Source organism: Ascidiella aspersa, chromosome 2 (genome assembly GCF_963924565.1).
Source record: "Ascidiella aspersa chromosome 2, kaAscAspe10.2, whole genome shotgun sequence".
Lineage (NCBI taxonomy): Eukaryota > Metazoa > Chordata > Ascidiacea > Phlebobranchia > Ascidiidae > Ascidiella > Ascidiella aspersa.
Genome location: NC_139448.1, coordinates 26,357,651 through 26,377,512, shown reverse-complemented (window position 1 = coordinate 26,377,512; position 19,862 = coordinate 26,357,651). Strand labels below are relative to the sequence as shown.

The 19,862-nt window shown below is 37.3% G+C and overlaps 1 protein-coding gene across 1 annotated transcript; it reads right to left on the bottom strand.

Annotated features, from left to right (window-relative positions):
* Nucleotides 1–1,312: 1,312 nt before the first annotated feature.
* Nucleotides 1,313–11,289, bottom strand: LOC146164551 (uncharacterized). Its single transcript, XM_083380755.1, has 10 exons — nucleotides 11,277–11,289; nucleotides 11,071–11,198; nucleotides 6,997–7,107; nucleotides 6,102–6,264; nucleotides 5,498–5,630; nucleotides 4,270–4,423; nucleotides 3,335–3,418; nucleotides 2,879–3,033; nucleotides 2,449–2,534; nucleotides 1,313–1,518 (listed from the first exon to the last, which is right to left on the bottom strand). Exons 1-10 carry the CDS (start codon nucleotides 11,287–11,289, stop codon nucleotides 1,313–1,315), a joined length of 1,233 nt encoding a protein of 410 aa, XP_083236881.1.
* Nucleotides 11,290–19,862: the final 8,573 nt, after the last annotated feature.

The following is a 19,862-nucleotide window of genomic DNA, read 5'->3' as shown; positions in this document are numbered from 1 at the left end:
AGTTAAAATTTACAATAAAATTAAAAATTTTTAATAAAGTCAAAATTTGTCAAATTATGGCTTTTTGCAAAGTTTTTGTGTTTCTTAAAAGTAATTTTTGTAAAAATCGTCGTGGAAGCATTGTAAATCAGGAACTGCGACTCAATTAAACCATATTAACCCATAAAAGCAGACAAAATGCCACAATGCCCACTTGATCAGCGGTAACTTTTATCGCAAATTGTCCATTTTTTTATTTATTGTTACGTATTTCAATAATTCTTATAAAATACTTTATGTTCATAAATGTGGTCTTTTTGAAGATCAACAATTTGAATTTTAGAAATAGCCTACTGACATTCTGTAATACAAAAATGCCTAAGCAAGCTAAATCTATCGCCAAAAAAACCGATGCACTTTTTATAATCCATTAAAGAACTTGACTTTGCGACAAAATACTACGTTTGGGTCTGATACTACGTTTGGGTCTTTGAAATCGACAGAATATTATGTTTGGGTAACTGGCATCAATTCAAGGAAGAACTGTGGCCTCTACAAACAAGCAATTTCGTTAAGTTAAAATAAAGTTAAAATTTGATAAAAATAAAGTTAAAAAAATTTTTTTTTAGGTTAAAATTTAAGCTAAAGGAGTAAACAAGTAAGTTATTCTGGTTATCAATCGTCTTCGTATTCGATAAATGCTAACCAACTCTATTTAAGAGGAGTAAGCAAAGTATGTTTTCAACTATACTTGTTGTAAAATTTATTCAACTTTTATTTTGCACCATATATATAAACTATTACATTGTACCGTGTAAACAAATTAACCAATTCACAACTTCTGCCAAAATAATAAACAAATGAATTACAAACTGTAAAACAGAAAATAACGAAACGACAGAATTAATTATAAAATACACTTTTTATTTATCCCCAAGTAAAAACGAAGTAAAATTTACAACTAGGTGGATATTCGTCTTCTCTCTCTATATATATCATATTGATCAGCTCGATAAAACGTGTAAATTTTCGCTAAAGCTACGTTAGGGCTAATGATATTGTTTATGAGAACTCGTACTATGACACGTATTTTAATTATTCAAAATAAGTTTAAGTTTTTGATCAACTTCTGATTAATGCTTCATTCTTAACCACTGAGTAGATAATAGTTTCCGGAATATCCTATTTAGAAAGTAGATCACGCTTCACACTTATAAAATAATACTAAAACTATACTGGTAATATGGTATTCTTGTGCAATAAATCTGTAAGTTTCAGTGACTCGAAATCTAAGATGATTCTGCAAGTCAATGTTTATCGTCAGTTCACCATTCTACAATATTTGACAAAATTTTGAGGAAACTGATTTCTGGCCGCCATCGGTGGCTGTATTGGCCTTGGGCTGGGTTACTTGCGGAGGCGGAGGTTTCCAACCCGATTTCCCTCTTTCACCCAGCTCGCTTATTAGCTGCTCCATTGTGTTCTCGAACGCTTCGCCCTTGGAAAAGTCGAAGTACAGCTTGGAGGCCACGAGGATACCTGGTGATCAAACATGAAGTTTAGTATCTAGGGCAGGAGTTCTTAACCAGGGGTACGTGTACCCCTTGGTGGTGCGAAGCACCAAACAGGGGATACGGCATGCAGTGTGAAATTATGCGCTATTTAGGCATATTTGTAAAGAATGCGTAATTTACGAAAAGCTACCTCAATAAAGCCTTTCGTAAATTGACTAATTGTTTGTATGTTGTAAATATTGTTGAACTTACAAGACTGTTTTTAATGCATTCAACACGTAAGCATGCATTCAACACATAAGTTATAAATACACTGATTTGAATTCCTATTATGACAATTTTGTTTACTTCCGTCGACCATTGTAGACAGGGAGCGAGTACGAGAAAATTTCGTGGAAGCTCAAAGGGTACGAGCGCTAAAAAGGTTAGGAAACACTGATCTAGGTATTATTCTGGTTTGTTAGAATCTGTGTTTGCAGATTTCCTTAAGATGGAGGAATGTTTTATAGATAGTCTTGTCGGTTTGTCCGAGTATTATAGTTAGGTATTGGGAGGCACATCCCTAACCCTTTATATTATTTCTCTTTATTAACGTTTTCGATGTGTTTTTCTCAACAAGGCCTCCCAAACTGTTGGATTGACAGTAAAAATACCTAAATTTTACAAAAACTGTTTTATATTTAATAACTGTATACGGCCCGATCTAAATGCAAATGGCAAAACTAATGCAATTTAAAGCCCTTACAATTCATTGCATACACATAACTGCATGCGTGCCGAAGCAGACAGTGTTTCAAATCCAAAGCGTCACGGAACGTTTAAATAAACTAAAAGCGGTCGCAGACTAAAAAGTCTTGGAAAGCCCTTTTTTAAGGCAGTGTTTTGACTTGCAATACTGATGTATTCTAAGGCTAAACATATTTAGTGAAAATCAAGGAAAAAATAACTAACACACCTAGCCAATTGCTTGGTTTGTAATCAGACTGTAACTTCAGCGGAACGATATCTTTTTTTCTATCGTACGCGTAAACTCCTTCGGTCCTGCAAAAGTTAATAAAATCTATTGATTTATTTTTATATCGACAATACGATTTGTAAATAAAAATTCGTTTAGGTGTTACCTTAAAAATCATATAATAAAGTTGACAAGTCTGTCATAAGGAAATATATAGTCAGCTTTGACTCTATTATTCATCCCTAAAAAATAAATCTAATATTTATTATCAAAAGAGATATTTTTCGTGAAATATTTCTAAAAAAAACTTTGGTATACTTAACGTGGTCTGTATCTACTATATATAATAGTGTAGTTAACGAGTAACTAATGAGATTAACGCACTAGTGTAAGCTGTGTATAGTTTGTCCGTAAAAAGCCAGGTAGGTACCTGCAGTTCTGACTGTCCTCATACTGCTGAGACAAACAAACAAGTACGACAGCAGCTCCCTGGACTGCGGATGCCATCGAATCTAAGATGCTGCCTCTCATGTTTTCGACGTCCATCCACACCTTGTAGCCCTGTGACTCGAGGTGGTCTTTCACCTGATAAAAATTTGCATCAAATGAGAGGAGCAGGCCGCTAAATATTTTTCTCAGCTTGAATTTCTTTAGAAAAATCCGATGTCTGTCAAACTATTAAAACACGTCGTTTTTGTTGAGTTACCGGTACCCCAATGTTATTCTGCATAAAATAACACCATACAGTTAGTTACCTTGACCTGTGTGATTACGTATCCAAAACGTTTTTTCGTTAATGAAGTGCAGAAACGTAATGTGTTGTTAATGTTCAAGTGGGTATTACTATATAATTTACATAACGCATTCTTTGTCATTTTCTACTTGCCTTTATTAGGAGAGGTTGGTGGTCCCAGTTGTAGCTGATCATCACATGTGGATGTGTACCCTTGCCCGAAACACTTTTTGAGCTCTTAAAATAGATATTTTACATGAATTAAGGCTTACTTGAGTTTGCGACCCCTTTTCCTTTATTAAAACTTTGACAATAATTTCTTGTCGTTTCCTTATGCACGCATTTTTTGAATGACACCTTAGTTAATGATTGTTCCGCATCACAAGTCAGAAAAAAACACAATTTGTATACATGTAAAACATTCGAAATGTGCGAAGTTTACATTCTAGAAGACAAGGAAATTAGTTCAAACTAGTAGTGTCGATTAGTCAGTATATGGTCAAGTTGTCCTAAAAGAGGTTTTTAAAACACCAGCCGCAAATACTAATTGCAAAACAAACGGTCCTTTACTGAAAAATACAGTTGATTTATTATCATCATTGCTTTGTTGGGTGGGTATAGGGCCTAAAATTTGATTTAGAGGTTAGTCTGCCTTAATAATGTTGTGGTAATTCATCTTGGTCATCCTACTATTTTTCCGAAATGCATTGACCGCAAAAAAATTTCGCTTATATAACTGCAATTTGTTAATATTTATTAGAATACCGGATACCTAATTATGGCGAATGAAGGACGACCAGCGACGACTATACGTTGAGCTGGAATGTTTGTCGTTTGCTTAACATTTTATCATGAGTTGTACACAATAAAAAAACATTAAACGACTTCTTAATAGTTGGTATAGGAGCTGCGGTAAAACATATTTTATTACACTTTATTGGGGTACACGGGTTTTTTTATAGTACGAAAATTGTAATAGTTTAAGGTTTATATTTAGTGTCAAGATTATGAAGTTGTTTATCGGTAGGTATTTAAAATACAAACGTTATTTATGAGAAGTGTCCACCATCGCTTGTCCATTGTTTTACCTGCTGGGTTGTTGTTTTGGTGCTTGTGGTTTTCTTTCCAGGTGTTTTAGCTGCAGACGTCTTTTTCGCAGCTGGTTTCTTAACCTCCGCCGAAGTTTTTGGCGTTTCAACTCCGAGAACGAACAATGCCCCCGATGCCGATTTCTTTAATTCTCTAATTAATAAAAACGTGTTACGCTTTCTGACTTAAGCGTCCCATCAGCGGGTTATACAAACACATTCTACACCTATTGCAATAATTCGAGTTTGCATTGAAGTTTAGCTGCAACATGAATCTTAAAAATAATAAAAGTTTGAAGCAAAAAGTTCCCCTGAATTTGGTGAGTAACAGACTGGGCTACTCTATCAGGCCGCTAAATTTTGTTAGGGCAAAAATGGTGATTATTGAAGGTGTTTTTTGTTTGTAAAACTAGCTCGGCTGTTTGTTTTTTTGTTTGTAGAATTTAAAATATATTTCTCAATATGGCTAGGATACCATACAATGAAATTTCATGTAATGGACATGTTACCTTTTTTGAAAAATTGACCAAAGATCAGGTCTCCTTAAAAATGGAAAAATACGCATATTTACATTCGGGTCCTCCAATCAGGGCTGTGGAGTCTGGTACAGACTCGGGCTCACGGAGTCGGTTTATTTCACTTGAGTCAGTTTCAGGACTAATAAGTCTACAGATCTAAATCAGGGGTTCTTAACCAGGGGTACGTGTACCCCTTGGTGGTATACGAAGCACCAAAGCAGGGGGTACGACATTCAGTGCGAAATAGTTAGCTATTTAGGCATATTTGTGAAGAATGCGTAATTTACGAAAAGCAACAACAAAAAAGCCATTAGTAATATTGACTGATTGTGTGTGTGTTGTAAATATTGTCTTCTGTCGACCATTGTAGTCAGAGGGTACGAGAAAATTTCATGAAAGCCCAAAGGGTACGAGCGCTAAAAACGTTTAAGAAACACTGGTCTACGTCACCCGGCGAAGCGTAAGCGCAGTGCTAAATTGGAAATCAATAAAGTTGCAAACTGTAAATTATACAAGGTTGAATGGCATATGCTTAAATATTTTCTAACAATGTTTTGGTGGTGAATAAGTTATGCTCTCGACGGAATCGGAAAATTAAGTGAGGGTTGCGCTCGACTTTAATATTTCTTCGGTGTCGGACTCAGATTGATTCCAATTGACTACGCAAACTTACCCACTATGCAGAAAATAGTACTTTTTGCAGTTCTTACTTGTCCTTGTTGTTCGCAAGTGATTTCAGAAGCTTAACCATGCTGGAATCGGTCCGTATGACAGACTTGTTTTCTTCGTCAAAGGCGAGCGCCCAAACACATTTCACGGCCGCCGTTTTTTCGTCAATTTTTCCTGTATAACACAATTTTAAAAGAATCCGATTTCTGAGCGTCAGCACACCATTGTGATTCACAAAGCTGACAATGTTTTTATCTTATGCCTTTGTGTTAATAAAAAAATCAACTTGTAGGCCTAACATACTTGCCGTTTTTCGCTCACTAACTGTTTCGCGTTATGTACGAAATATTTACACCCTTAGGCATAGATTTGATGCAACCCATATTCAAACAACCTGCAGGTAACAAACTTTAGGTCGTCAATCTTATCTTAACACAGTAGCCTAATATGCTTTTTGTTTGTATAGTTGTATATTTGAGTTTGTTAACTGTTCCCATTTGTCACGATACGGCGACCCGAAAAATTGTCTAAATTCTCATGATTTTAATTATGATATACAATAGGCAAAACCTCTAACGCGTCTAATAAGATGGCATTTCTAATATAGGCACGTTTTCATAAATTTTGTGTTTGTGACTTACACACCTGTTTGCATAAGCTTGGTTAGTTTCGAGAGTGCCCCGTTCCGGACTATATCCACGCTGTTGGCGTTGTCCCGCGCAAGCTTACTCAAGCCGAGGGCGAGCTCCATAGCCGAGAAGCCAGAATCCGTTCGACGCTCTGCGGACCTCATTGCTTCCGAAAGCAACTGTTTTGAAACATTTTTTTGTGGTAGTTGTATTGTGTTTGTTTTATGTTTTCAGCCAATGGCGCGCAAAGCCTTTTTAGGTCTTATTAACAGTTTGGAAAATGATCAGAATTTTCTTTCGAATAACAGAATCAGCCTGAATCCGAATGGTGAAAACAAACGATTCTGGTTGCACATCAATGATAAAGATTAAGTACAGAACTTAGTAAACCGAAAATCAGTTTGTCTGGATGTTTAGTATGATAAATATATTTCGCTATTTAAAGCATCATCAGTTGCATTTTTTTGGAAAATGCCCAGAAACCAGGTGGTGAGAGAGACAGTAATAATCAACTATGTGGACTACGCGGTGAAAACAGGTTGAGAACATCCGAAGTAAATAAAAATTAAAAATCAGGTGCACTGTTGACAAAGTGTATTTTATTATTGACAAGACTTTTCCAACAATCGTTTTTCTTCCGGTTAAAGAAGCAATATTACTGTAACTTGCTGAACAACGGGAAGGCGATGCATTTCAAAAACAAAACGGATTTTGACAATAGGTCCACCACCTTACAAAATAATTTAGCTACCATTTCCCTGTTAAAAATTACATTTACAAAATTATTAAGTTCTTGATCGGTGTATAGCGGTGTATAGCAGTGTATAGCTGTGTTGCAAAGCCCTTTAAGCTCCCTTCAGCTTTGCATATTTTTGATCTAAAAAAATACAAAATAGAAGGAATATACTTACGTCGACAAGGTACTCAATAAGGTCATGCTGCCCATGAATGTCCGTCGTGCTTGAACCAGACACGTGAGCCAAAATTATCATGCAGCTTGGGTAGACCGGAGAGTCACGTAACTAAACATAAACAGCATGTTAACTACCGCGCTACTGAGAGGAACAAATAAATCCAAGTCCAATGGTCACCGGTATAGGGCAAGGCGTGTCGACAAACAAGTTAGAGAACAATACGCTAACGACCACACCAAATGGTTGATAATTTCCAAATTGCTGTTTTTTAAAACGAAGCAGTCTGGTTGTCCAACAGTTCGTGTACTCTTACATTCACACCTCACACACTCAGTGGCGTAGCCAGCCGAAATTTTTTTGGGGGGCCAAAAATTTGGAATATTTTGTTTAGCTTTTGTCATTGTATTAATTGTCGTAACGAACACAAATAACAATACTAGCAGACCGTTTCGAGCAGCAACTGACTGAATGTTAACGCAATACTCAAAAACCACTCAAAGAGCAAAAACTGAATGAAGTAGTAAAACTACATTATTGTATAGCAAACGTTATATTAACTACATCCTTTGTGACGTAACAATGCATGACAATTGAAGGTGTGGCATGCCTGTGATCGACTTTTGTGGTACTGCTCATAAATGCTACCAAACAAATTATTAAGAGTAAAATATTTATAAATTTTTTTTTGGGGGGGGGGCATGGCCCCTCAGGCCTGGCTACGCCTATGCACACACTCACACATCTGTGATCGTGAAATTTGCTTCAAATATAAGACTGCAATAGTACAGATTATTCAATTTTGTTAAAACAAGACATATATAATGGTTATACTGCTTTATCTGTTCAAGTTTCTCACCCAAAAATATTTTATTTTTATCATTTCATGTAGACTATACTCACTTGGTTAATAAACGTTGTTTAAAATTTTGTACTGCAAAGGTAAAAATAATTTTTTGTAACATTCTGGTTCATTCATACAGTATTGTGTTTTGTTACACCTCGATTATATAATTATCCCGAGTAAGTTTTTTGAAAACGGTTAAAACTGTTGGAACTATCTATTGAACCAAATACATGATAAAATACCAAAAAGGTTTCGGTTACGAGCATTTTAAAAGTTCCGGTTCAGCTCCAGTTCCTAAATTTATTTTCAAAACCGGTTCATAAAGTTCCGGTTCGGATGCAATATGAGAAGAAAATCTGGGTCAATAAATGTAAAGTTACGTGAAGTAAACAAGCAGCTCGTTATTAAAATATCTGAAAAATGAAAATTAACGTTTAATTTAATCCGTATTAATTTGTTAAAATAAAAATTCAAAACATGGCATAACTTGACTCTGTTAAATATTGGTTGTGACGTCATCCTGGTGTGAATCGTTTTTGTTGAAAGGTTCAGGTTCGGTTAAGGTTAAGGTTCTTTCAAAATATTCGGTTCAGTTCCGGTTCGGCTCCTTACAATTTTACATAAAACGGTTCAGGTTCGGTTACGGTTCGGGAAAAGTTGGACCAAAACCGGTTCATAAAGTTCCGGTTCGGTTCCGGTTCGACTCCCTGGTTTTATGTGAATAAATACGCTTCCCTGCACATAAAATTCGCATTTTTCCAAAGAGTTAAAAAATTGGTCCTTTTTTGCATTCATCTTTTATAGCCGTTGTAAAAAATCTTACATCGCCTTTCTTTGCTTCTTTTGATAATCTTCTTACAAGGTCTATTTTATCGTCGGTAAAAAGGCGAGTGTTCTTGCTTGCAATGGAGCAGTTCAAGACGACACCACTGCTTTCCATGACAACAGAAGTTTCAAACTTGGTAAAAAAGGTAAACTTGTTGTTGGACCTACAACTGTAGAATTCGTCAACGCAAACACATCTAAGTTACCAATAAAATTTGCACACTACAAGTCAGTGGTTCTCTAACCTGTAGATAATTCTACTAAAGGTTTTATGATAATTTTATGAATATAATTATGACGTACACTTAACCTCATAAAAGCTTTACAATTCTTTAAATATTAAATAGAACAAAACAAACACCAAATACAAATTTAGCTTTAGTATTAAGTGCCAATGGCATCACTAAACATTGGGAAAGAAACCATGCCAGCTATAACCTCATTTCTTTGTCGAGAAATGTTCGTAAATTTTTTTAGGTAACCAAACATGTTGTCTAAAATTCCACTTGTCCCCAGCCCCTCCGCGAACAATGTGCTGGCATCGCTGAATCCTTGAACAACTTTAGTTAAGTCCGAAAATAGTTCAGCTTCGCTTCTGAATAGAAAGATAAAAAACGAGTATTTCATTGTGACATTTTGTACAACTGTGTCATGTATCAAGTCGGCCTAGCATTAAAAATTGTTTTTTTTTTGTCACTATATGCACAGTAAAACATGCTCTAGCCCAGGGTTTCCCAACATTTTCTGGATCACGGACCACTATTTGTGAATCTGCTTCTTCACAATACAAAGCAAAAACATAAAAAACAGAATTTTATTTATTTACAAAACTGGCAACATCAATGGGACAGTTCGTTTCTCATCTCTCCCTCACAACAAATTTTTACTCACTAATCTTCGTTTCACTAACTTTTGCGTAGGCAAAAGGTTGGAAGATATCGACAAAACTGTAAATTCCGGATGGCTATAAGAATATATTATTACGTCATAGACGAGGAATACGAGAATTTTTCGTAAATAACTTTTTGACTATAACGAAGGCGCAATAAGTAAGATTCACGATACTGGATAGCAAAAGCTTTCGAAATCATTAAGTTGTGAAATAACTGCGGCAATTAGTTATCTTTGAAAGGGTACGTAACGTACTGTACAATTATATGCAGGGTTGCCAAGGTTAATGGTTTGTGTTTCTGTGGACTCCTGTTAATGTTGCTTGAAGAACGCTATTTTGAAAATCCAAAACATAACGCGATCGTCCAAGTAAAATGTGGCGATCAAACGGTCGATCGCGACTTCACTGCACCCATTTCCCCATTACCAACCACCATTTTACCAGTTAGACACCCCATCCGTCAGAAGTCAGTGCAGTTCTAAGCAAAAAGGTCTACGACAATCAGTGCATTCAAAGGATCAAAATGTCCGACTTGCCAGGACGTCAAGGTCTAAAAGTCTAGACTTTTCTGCCATTGGATGCCCTGATTGTCGTAGACCTTTTTGCTTAGAAATGCACTGATTTCTAACGGATCGGGTGAGTTAGAAGTAAAATCCTCAAACTTGTACGCCACGGGAGTACCTTTACATTTATGATGTCGTAAAATCTCGGCGCTAAAGCACAATTTTAGAATATTATTCAACACCGGTTACCAGAGGAAAACGATTAAAGTTCTATAGTTGTTGAAAATAAAACAAATTAAGGACGCAAGTCAATATAAGGACATTTCTTAGAAATAAGGACATTTAAGTTTTATAAGACCTGGCCTTTGAAAATAAAGATAAATCTTAGAAATAAGGAAGGTATGGCAACCCTGATTATATGTGTGACTTTTCAATTTCTTGTCATATCGCCACAGACCACCTGTGCAGTCGTCGCGAACCACCGATGGTCCGCGGACCACAGTTTGGGAAACCCTGCTCTAGCCTACTGATGATAGCAAACGGTTTTAACATTACCAATTATTATTAGACTTAAATTTAATAAAGATAGGTTGAATAAATAAAAACAACTATACCTGTTATACGCAAGTGTCTCTTTGTTTATCTTTTCAGTAAAGAAATCAAAATAGGTTTTGATAAGATTTAGTTTCTTAGACATAAACTTTGCCAAATAAATCCTCTCCTGAAACGAAACAACTTAATTGGTTTTATGTGTATATGTTGTTAATTAAAACGTTTGAAAATGTCTAGACAACTATAATGAGAAAAAATGATAATATTAACTGCAAAACTGGTATATGGCTCCAATCACGTTTGTTTAGTACTAAACTTTGTTGCGGAATAGCACAACAACAAATTAGGAAATTTAAATTTAACTTAATGCCCCTCTGACCTGATTCGTCTTTTAAGCTTACATGTATAGCAACTTAACGCTCTCACAAATTTATACTAAATACAGTACGACGTACGTCTGTGTTTGGGATGTGATCCCATAAAAGCCTGATAAAACTCTGTCCATTTGATCCGATCCAATTCGGCTCCTGCTTTATTTCCTGGTTTGCCCGTTTCATTTTATTTTCCACCTCGTCCGCCAACTCTGCAAACACAGTTTAACATGATATCAACTAATAAAGTTTGGCGTAAGTTTAGGCATAGATCTATAATTTACTGGTACCTTGATAGGCCATGATGAAAATCCCAATGCGATTGTGTCTTTTATTTATATCCAAATGCGATTGTCTCTTTAATTTATATCCTTTTTAAGATGAAGTTAATCTAAAAAACAGTTTTATTGGCTAATAGAAAAACATATCTCACCGTTATCAGAATAATGAAAAATAGATCTTAACAGTTTTTTTTTGAATTACTGTGCATCCTTCATTAATAAAAAGTTAACATTTTCTTCGATTGGTCAAAATAAAAATAAAAAATGGTATGAAACAAACTGCTTTCAATTTCTAATGACCACTAAAATGTCTAGTCTGCAGAACATTTATATATATATATATATTTTTTGTGAAAACCTTTTGATGAGGTATTAACTTTAGAAATAGAAAACGCACTTTTTATCCATTTAAACCGTTACTTAAATGGAAAATGGTATAGACTAGCAGGGGCGAGCAACTTCTCAAGTCGGCGGGCCTGTGGGGAAATGAAGTATTTGGCGGGCCGAATTCTGAATCGATATATTATTGTACTGCCATAGCCAAGATGGTATGGGGCGATTGGGGTCATGGGTAGGGCATCGGCCGCTTTGGTGTCAAAATTTGGGCGCCCTATAGTTTAAAAGCGCCACAATGGCGCCACTGTATTGGTCTCTGATTTTCTGTACCTGTTTGGGGTTATTGGAAGTTAGTGATCTACTTAGGGATGGGGTTTAGGGTTAGATAAAATGTATTATAGGCTTAATTCTGGTCCTTTAGGTCTTATTACGACTGGTTTGTAACTTATTCCGATTTAGACGGTATTAGGCTACGACTATTAAGTATCAGTTCTGTTTTGATTTTATTCCGAACTGTGTGACGTTGATGTTGTTCGTATTTTGACCTATACGGCTGGCGTCCTCGATTTTTTTACCAGAAACAAATAATTAAATAATAACTAACAATCACTATTATTTGATGTAGTAAGCAAGTAGTGGGGGATCGCGGCCGACTGTTGCCGCGGGCCACATATCATGTAAGACCGGAAACTGTCCGCGGGCCGTATGTTGCCCGCCCATGGACTAGAGCAGGGTTTCCCAAACTGTGGTCCGCGTCGACTGCACAGGTAGTCCGTGGCGATATGACAAGAAATTAAAAAGTTACACATATATTTTGTATAGCAGGGTTCGACAACATATGGCCCGCGGGCCGGATCCGGCCCGGGAATGTAATTTATCTTTTGACAAACTAGACACGAGTCCATTTCTCATACTTTTTGACTATTTTAACTATGTCAGTGCGAAAAATTTTCACGCTTTGCGTTAACGATCTTTATACATCAAGTTGTTTACCTTATGATGCTGTCATTTGAACTAGATTAGCGCTTCTTGCGCTGTGGAAGACTGACAAGTGCGAAAGTGCGTCGCGTACAAACGGAAAACGTGTTCAAAAATACGAACATACATTTTTAATTTTTATTTTGAAATGTAATAAAAAACTTGCAAGAAATTTGAAAGAAATGTCGGTATACCGGTACCCCCAAAAAATTAGCGCTCGCTTCGCTCGCCAGGTGCGCCCGGACTTAAATACAGTACGTTAACAAACACTGCACTAGATTAACCATTAAGGTTATCGCGTTAAGTGGTTTTATTACACTTTTCAATATGAATAACGACGTGTGGACTCGAATTTTGAACCTAACAAACGCTTTTTGTCCCGCTTTGCGCCAACACTTTACTGCCTCCTTAAAAGTAACTAAACACGATTTTAAGTGCAAAAACATATCCGAAGCCCGCCTGATTAACAGTTGTTCTAACATTTTAATAACATACTTCGTAGTTAACATTTTGTGCGGCCCGCAGAGACCTTTCTGAGTTTTGTATTAGCCCGTGACTAGAAAAAGTTTGCCGACCCCTGTTGTACAGTATGTGTAGGCTACTCTTTCAACAATAATTAAATTGCCGCAGTTATTCACAACTTATTAATTTCGAAATCTTTTACTATCCAGTATCGTAAATCTTACTTGTTGCGCTTTGAATTTATGATAAATTAATAATTTAACAGATGTTGTCAGTTTTGTAAATATAGAGAATTTGGTTTTATTTATTTTTTGCTTTGTATTGCGGTCCGCGAAAAAACAGATTCACAAATAGTGGTCCGTGGTCCAAAAAAGTTTGGGAAACCCTGGACTAGAGAATATTTTAATCTTATCAATAACATTAGAAACATATCCGTCCATAGGTAATTTAAATGTAATATATTTGATCTTGTGAATTGATACCTTCTCATTTATTAAATATTTTTCCTAAACAAACAATAAACTTTCATTTTAACTATCAGTAGTGGCCTACCTCAACGCCATAGGCTATATATGGTACCAAAAATCATAGAATCTAAACGTGTTAATTAGCTAACTTTTCAGTTATATTTATAGCTTTTTCAAAAACCCTCGACTATACCAAAATTGGGGTCCATGAAAAAACATCATATAATATTCTAACGATTTAGTCAGACAACCATTTTCCCTGCCGTGACTAACATGTGAAAAATTTAGGTTTAAACATGCCTTTGTCCAGTCGAAACACGCCTACGAACTAAAACCCTTTGAACGATTTTTATTTGTTGTCCTTGTTTAGATGCGTGCGGCGTCCGGTTCTTTCCGTTGCTATGACGATTTCCATTGTTAGGCGCCACAACAATCCAACATTTTATGGATTAACTCCTTCTTTGAAATTATATGTTATTGGCCCAAAAGCAATGGACCATTACCCCGGCACTCTTCTTCACGGTTAGAAGCAATAATGTTCTCATTTGTTTAATAAAGTGTACTTCAACAATTTAGCTTTTTCTTGATTAGACAAAAAACATAAGAATATCTGTCATCGGTGCATTAAACACCGTATTGTCGAATCCACAAGCCATTAGCTTTTAATCAAGGTAAAGGTACAATAATATTAACCTGAAAAACGCAGATAATTTTTAGAGATTACTTTACAACGTTACGGTACGTCCTTACGGAAAAACAAGTAACTGAGTAAACCTGAGGTTATCGTTTAATGTCATACGTAAATATAGACAAGGGGTTGGCGATATGACATCGTGGATCAACTAATTACCGGTACGGCATATTGCCAAATTTCTGGAAGTGGAACGCCGTTCCGACAGAAATTTCACTCTTTTTAAATAATTTTATGGCGTCACGGTTCATCGTGATCCTTTTTTATTTATTAAAGTTTTGCAGTGTGAATAAAAATTTGCTAAGTAGCCTACGCAATATTGTTAGTTACCAATAATTAATCTAGCTGAGCAAAGGTACGTGTGCAAGTGAGGAATAATATGGGTGATATTCATTTCTGCCCATGTATAAGGTGTAGTTCTTTTTAATTAATCGTAAGAAATGTGGCTCGTATAGTAGGCCTCAAAAGATGATGTGTATCTTCATCATTTTTGCCCCAAACACAACAATTTCAGAATATGGAATTAGGTTTACCAACGGGCCCCTTGTTTTCAAGTACTAACACAAAACTTCATGCCAGATTAAAGTATAGGTTTTGTGTTTAATATGGCTGTAATCGCCTTCTTCGCTCCCAATCTTTTGCCTTGATTCGTCCTGGCCTCTTTTGTAGTAATAGCAAGTCGCGATGGTACTTATAATACTCCAAATATTTGGCAGTTGGAAGGCGGCACTTATTTTTACTTTGTTTATTCCATTGTAATACTTTGTAACATTGCTTACTCAAATGTCCCTTTGTACACCGTGGCCCCCTTTAAAAATTTTGAGAAATCAATGCCGAAATCAATGCCCCCCTAATGTTATGGTTAAACTTCTTTTTACTCTGACGGAGTCTTAATTGCTGGTATGGTGGTGAAAAGAGGCAGCCACATGTCATTTTGAATATCCAAGGCACTGCGCTGCTTTGCCTTCACAAGTAACATTGTTGAAAACCCGCATTCACAACAATGTGTTGATGGTAAACCTTTTCATTAAGCTTACGGTATGAATTGCTGCCCAAATTGTGGTCAAACTCCATTTTTCTTAAAGTTCTATCGGGTTGCCGTCTCTTCTTGTAGCTTTAAGAGTTCATGAAATTTTAATTTATTTAATTTGGTTATAGTGGAGTAGAGAATGAACCAAAAAATATAATTTTTTTCAATTTTTTTCAATACCGCCTTGAAAAAGACTCATGGCCCCCCTTGAAATAGGCTCGTGCCCCCCTAGGGGGCCATGGTCCACAGGCTGGGAATCCCTGGATTAAGGCAAAACCTAGTGTTTGAATCGCAAATAACTCGTTAGATAGACCATTGCTTGAATGAAATAACATAATTTTTTTAAACGGCATAACCGTATACAACTTGACTTTTGGTCTTATTTCAAGGTAAACTTATAAACGTTAAACAGATTTAAGTGATTATTGTCATATACTGTGGCCTAGTCTAATTACAATAATATGTTTATCGCTTTTTCCTCACAAGCATTTCTGGGCCTTTTATTTCGTCGCATATGTTTTCTTAATTACCTTGGCTTATTTCTAATCCATATTAAATGGTTTAAACAAAATAATTTTAGGTGGTTTTAAAACAATAGTCAGTTGTAATACAAACTCAGGGAAGGCAGGCTTTGCCTAAGACCAACTTTATTTATTGATATTATTTTATTTACTTTTTTACAAGAAATGTGTTTTTGTCACATATAAATATACTGATTGATAAACAGAAAGAAAATAAAACGGATTTATCATTGGAATAAACTAAATTGGATAAGTATTCATGCTGATATGTACAAAAACAAAGAAAAAAAAATCTAAAAAAAACTTGCGTTATTATCAGTGGGTTGTACGTTCAGTTCTTTTAATTGCACAGCGAGCAAAGATACTTCTTAAATCGGCCACAAAATCTTTCTAAGGCTGACGAGTAAAGCATGGGATTTAGTGCACTGTTAATGGGAAGTAGGAAACCGGCACTTACAATATACACATCACTCGGAAGATCTACACCAGCCACTGCCAAATAGCCAAGCACACAAATTGGAATCCAGCAACAAAAATCACTGAGCAGTAAGCGAAAAATGCGTCTTTGCATCTTGTTGCTTGGCTGCTCGTTTCTGCCACCAGCCATTTTGTTACTTTCGGCGTAAATAATGGCGTAGGCCACCAGCATGAAAATGAAGAACACAAAGTTCAATGTTAAAAGAAACACGGAATACTGCCATGCGGCGTCGTCCATCGACGCATACAACCTTGGCATGCACACACTCGTTTCTCCATAGTAGCCGAATACGCCTTTCAGTTGATTCGGAAACGAAGCATTTATAATTCTGATTGTCTCATGCCAAGAGTGTGAACTGCTGTTAAAAGGCCGCAATTGAGTTGCTAAATTAATCAATTGCTGTTTTGTAACCTCGCTAGAACTAAAAAACCTACTTTCGAACCATGCCTCATAAACAAAGTATCCTGATGCATAGTTAAATAAAGGAACAACCGCTAAGAAAATCGCCAATAGCCAGGCACAAATACATGATATGTAAACGTATTTCAGCTTAAGTATTATAAATGGTTTTAAAATGGTTAGCAGTCTGAAAGCTGTCATTACAGCCATGGTACCTGAAGAGGCCATAGTTGCCAAAATGCTAATCATGCCAAGAATTGAGCAGCCCGTGCTGCTACGCCAAACTAAATCAAACATGCAGTATTTCCCGGAGAACGTAACGCTAGTTATGCTTATTGCAATAAGATACACTCCCATCAAAAAATCAGCCGGTGACAGACTAAGTAAGACAATATAAGTACTCTTTGTGATGTTATCGACTTCCTTGTTTCTGATGAGGTCCTTTAAACTGGTGAAAAACACAACGATATTGCCGATGGAAGCAGCAAATCCAATAATCCAGAAACAAGCTCTAAACGCGGTGTTGGCAATCATTTCCCGCGCGTCGGCGAACCTAGCGTTGTTTGTCTTGGGCAAGCACTCGTCACTTCCATCTGAACATTGGCGAATTCCATCTTCAACAAGTCGTATGTCCACAGACAGCGGGATTTTATTAAGGCAGTAGAACCTTGTTTCGTTGCAAAGCCCCTTATCTTCGTCAGACTGGTCATCGCAGTCGATTATACCGTCGCATTTTTTCCAGGACTCGACGCTGGTCAATTTTCCGTTCGCACAATCGAAGCGTTCTGGACATAAACCCCTTTCGCTGCAGGTCGGGTCATCTAACCCAACACAAGCCAGGCCGAAGCGAGACAGGTTCCTTATGCACGGGACATCACAAAAGCGGGGCCGGTATTCGCAGTTTGCGCATTCGTCTATCATATTGCCACATTCTGGCACTCCGTTGCATTTCACCGCAATCACGTCGACAGTGCTCTGGTTGCAACCGCTGGCAGTTTTTTTCACAGAACACCTCACTGTGTTCGCTGTAGGCTTAAAAACCTTCTCAATGTGCTTAATGCCGCCACACCAACGTTCATCGGACCCGCCGTAGCAGTCCTCTATCCCATCGCACACCTGCTGTTGCGAAACCACCAGCATGTTGTCGTCACACAAGAAACAGGTGAAAAGACCATTAAGGAAACAAACGTCTGATTTGTCCTTGCATTGCGGTTCGTTGTCATAAATGTTAATCTGCGGAAGGACGCAGCACTTAACCCGTTTGCCGTCGACGGTCTTGCACTTAGGTCCCCAGCATTTAAAACCCGGTTCGTCCGTAACTTCGTCATCATTGCAGTCCACGTTGCCGTTACAAAACGCATCCGATGGAATGAAATTGCCATTTCCACATTGTAACAAACCTTCATCTGTTTCCATCTGCGGATCCTCGCAGAGCCAATCGCCAGTTTTACAGGCCTTGTCAATCTGTTTGTCACAGGGACCCAAAAGTGCCTCACAAGTCTTATCATTGTAAATACCCCAAAACTCGGACTTGGTTTCTTTGCTTTTGCAATGCGTTGCAGTAGAGTTAAAGTACTCCCCGCCAACCGTAACGCCTGTCGTGTAATCGTTGCAGGGCTCTTTACGTCCGACGCACTGAATTGTGCCGTTGTCCCATTGTTGGCGACAAGCTCTGCAAAACATTTCGTCGCTGCCGTCCAAGCAATCACGCAACCCATCGCAGATCGCACATTCGGGCACACATTGGTATCCTGTGCTGCAATGAACACGCCCGTCTGGGCACCTGCCGCAATCCTGCTCATCGCTTCCATCAGGGCAATCGCGTTTCCCGTCGCACAAATCCCTATATCGGACACACTGCAACGTGTTGTTGCACCTCTTTCCCAACGTACAGTCAGAACAATCAGTTTCGTCACTTAGGTCGTAGCAATTGGGCCAACCGTCGCACCACTGACTTGCGTTGACACACTGCTGCGAGCTTTCGCACTTCTTCGCTTCGGGTTGACATTCTGTACAGTTCAATTCGTCTTCCATATACCAGCAATCTGCTGTCGCATCACACACCTTTGACTCTTCGATGCAATCAAAGTATTCGCATTCAAAATGATCGTGGTGACACTGCGCATCTGTCTCGCAATAAACAGCAAGGCAAATCGAAGTCAAATACCAGAACAGTATCATTATTTTCGTCTAATGTCCATACAAAACTTAGCAGAACTGAAAAACAAAACAAAGCAAAAATGAAAATATGGCAGCGTAAATAAATGCTTTGCGCAATTTCCGCAGACATGTGACTCATCGTCAATCGCGGATAGTTTACCAAAGTGGATATATTTGTACTTGATGTGACAAAGGTGCACATTAAAGTTTTAGTTATAACAACACTTCGAAATAACCGTTTTCACTCGGAACATTATTAGCTCAAGAAACTTTACAACCTAGCATATTATTGCATTACGGAAACTACAGTGACGTTTAGGCTAACAAAATCGAATTACCGACCGAATGTTAAGCGTGATTAATTTCATATGCACAAACGATTTTTTCATATCAACCTGTCACCCATAAGATAAACAGATGGACGTCACACACGTTTAGGTTTTATATATTTCAAGCAGCAGCCAAACGTCCATTTATTGTGATCGAAATAAAAACCAGCGACACACGAGTCGTCAATGCGCGAATGCACAATGTCTTTTTTATCAAAGCTGTTTACAGAGACAAGTATGAGTTCGTTTCAGTAAAACACAAAACCACATGTATTTCACACATAGAACGCGCAACGTTTCGCAGTGGCAAAACCTGTCAAATGCTATAAATACAACTAGAGTTCGGCTAATCAGGTCCACGTATGAAAAAACGCAACAATCTACAACAGGTTTTCCGTTATTCATTTTGTACCTTCCTAACCTCATTTCCACATTTCAAAATAAATCAGTTGTCCCTGTCTCTTGTCAGTAGGCGACCTAAGCTCATTCTATTACTGCACAACATCGAAATGTTTTTTTATAAATAGTGTTTGCTCACTTTGCGGTGTGCAACGAACTATGATGGTCAGTTTAGAAAAGGCCAGTTTGCTTCACTAAGCGCTTGACAAACGAAATCGTCCCCTTTGAAGCCACAATTGCTTTAATGGTCCTGATGCTGAGTGGGTTAGGAAGAACATTTTAGAAAAATAAAAATCACTTTATTTTTTGCTCTTGGACCTATGTTTGTTTTGAAAACCAACTTTA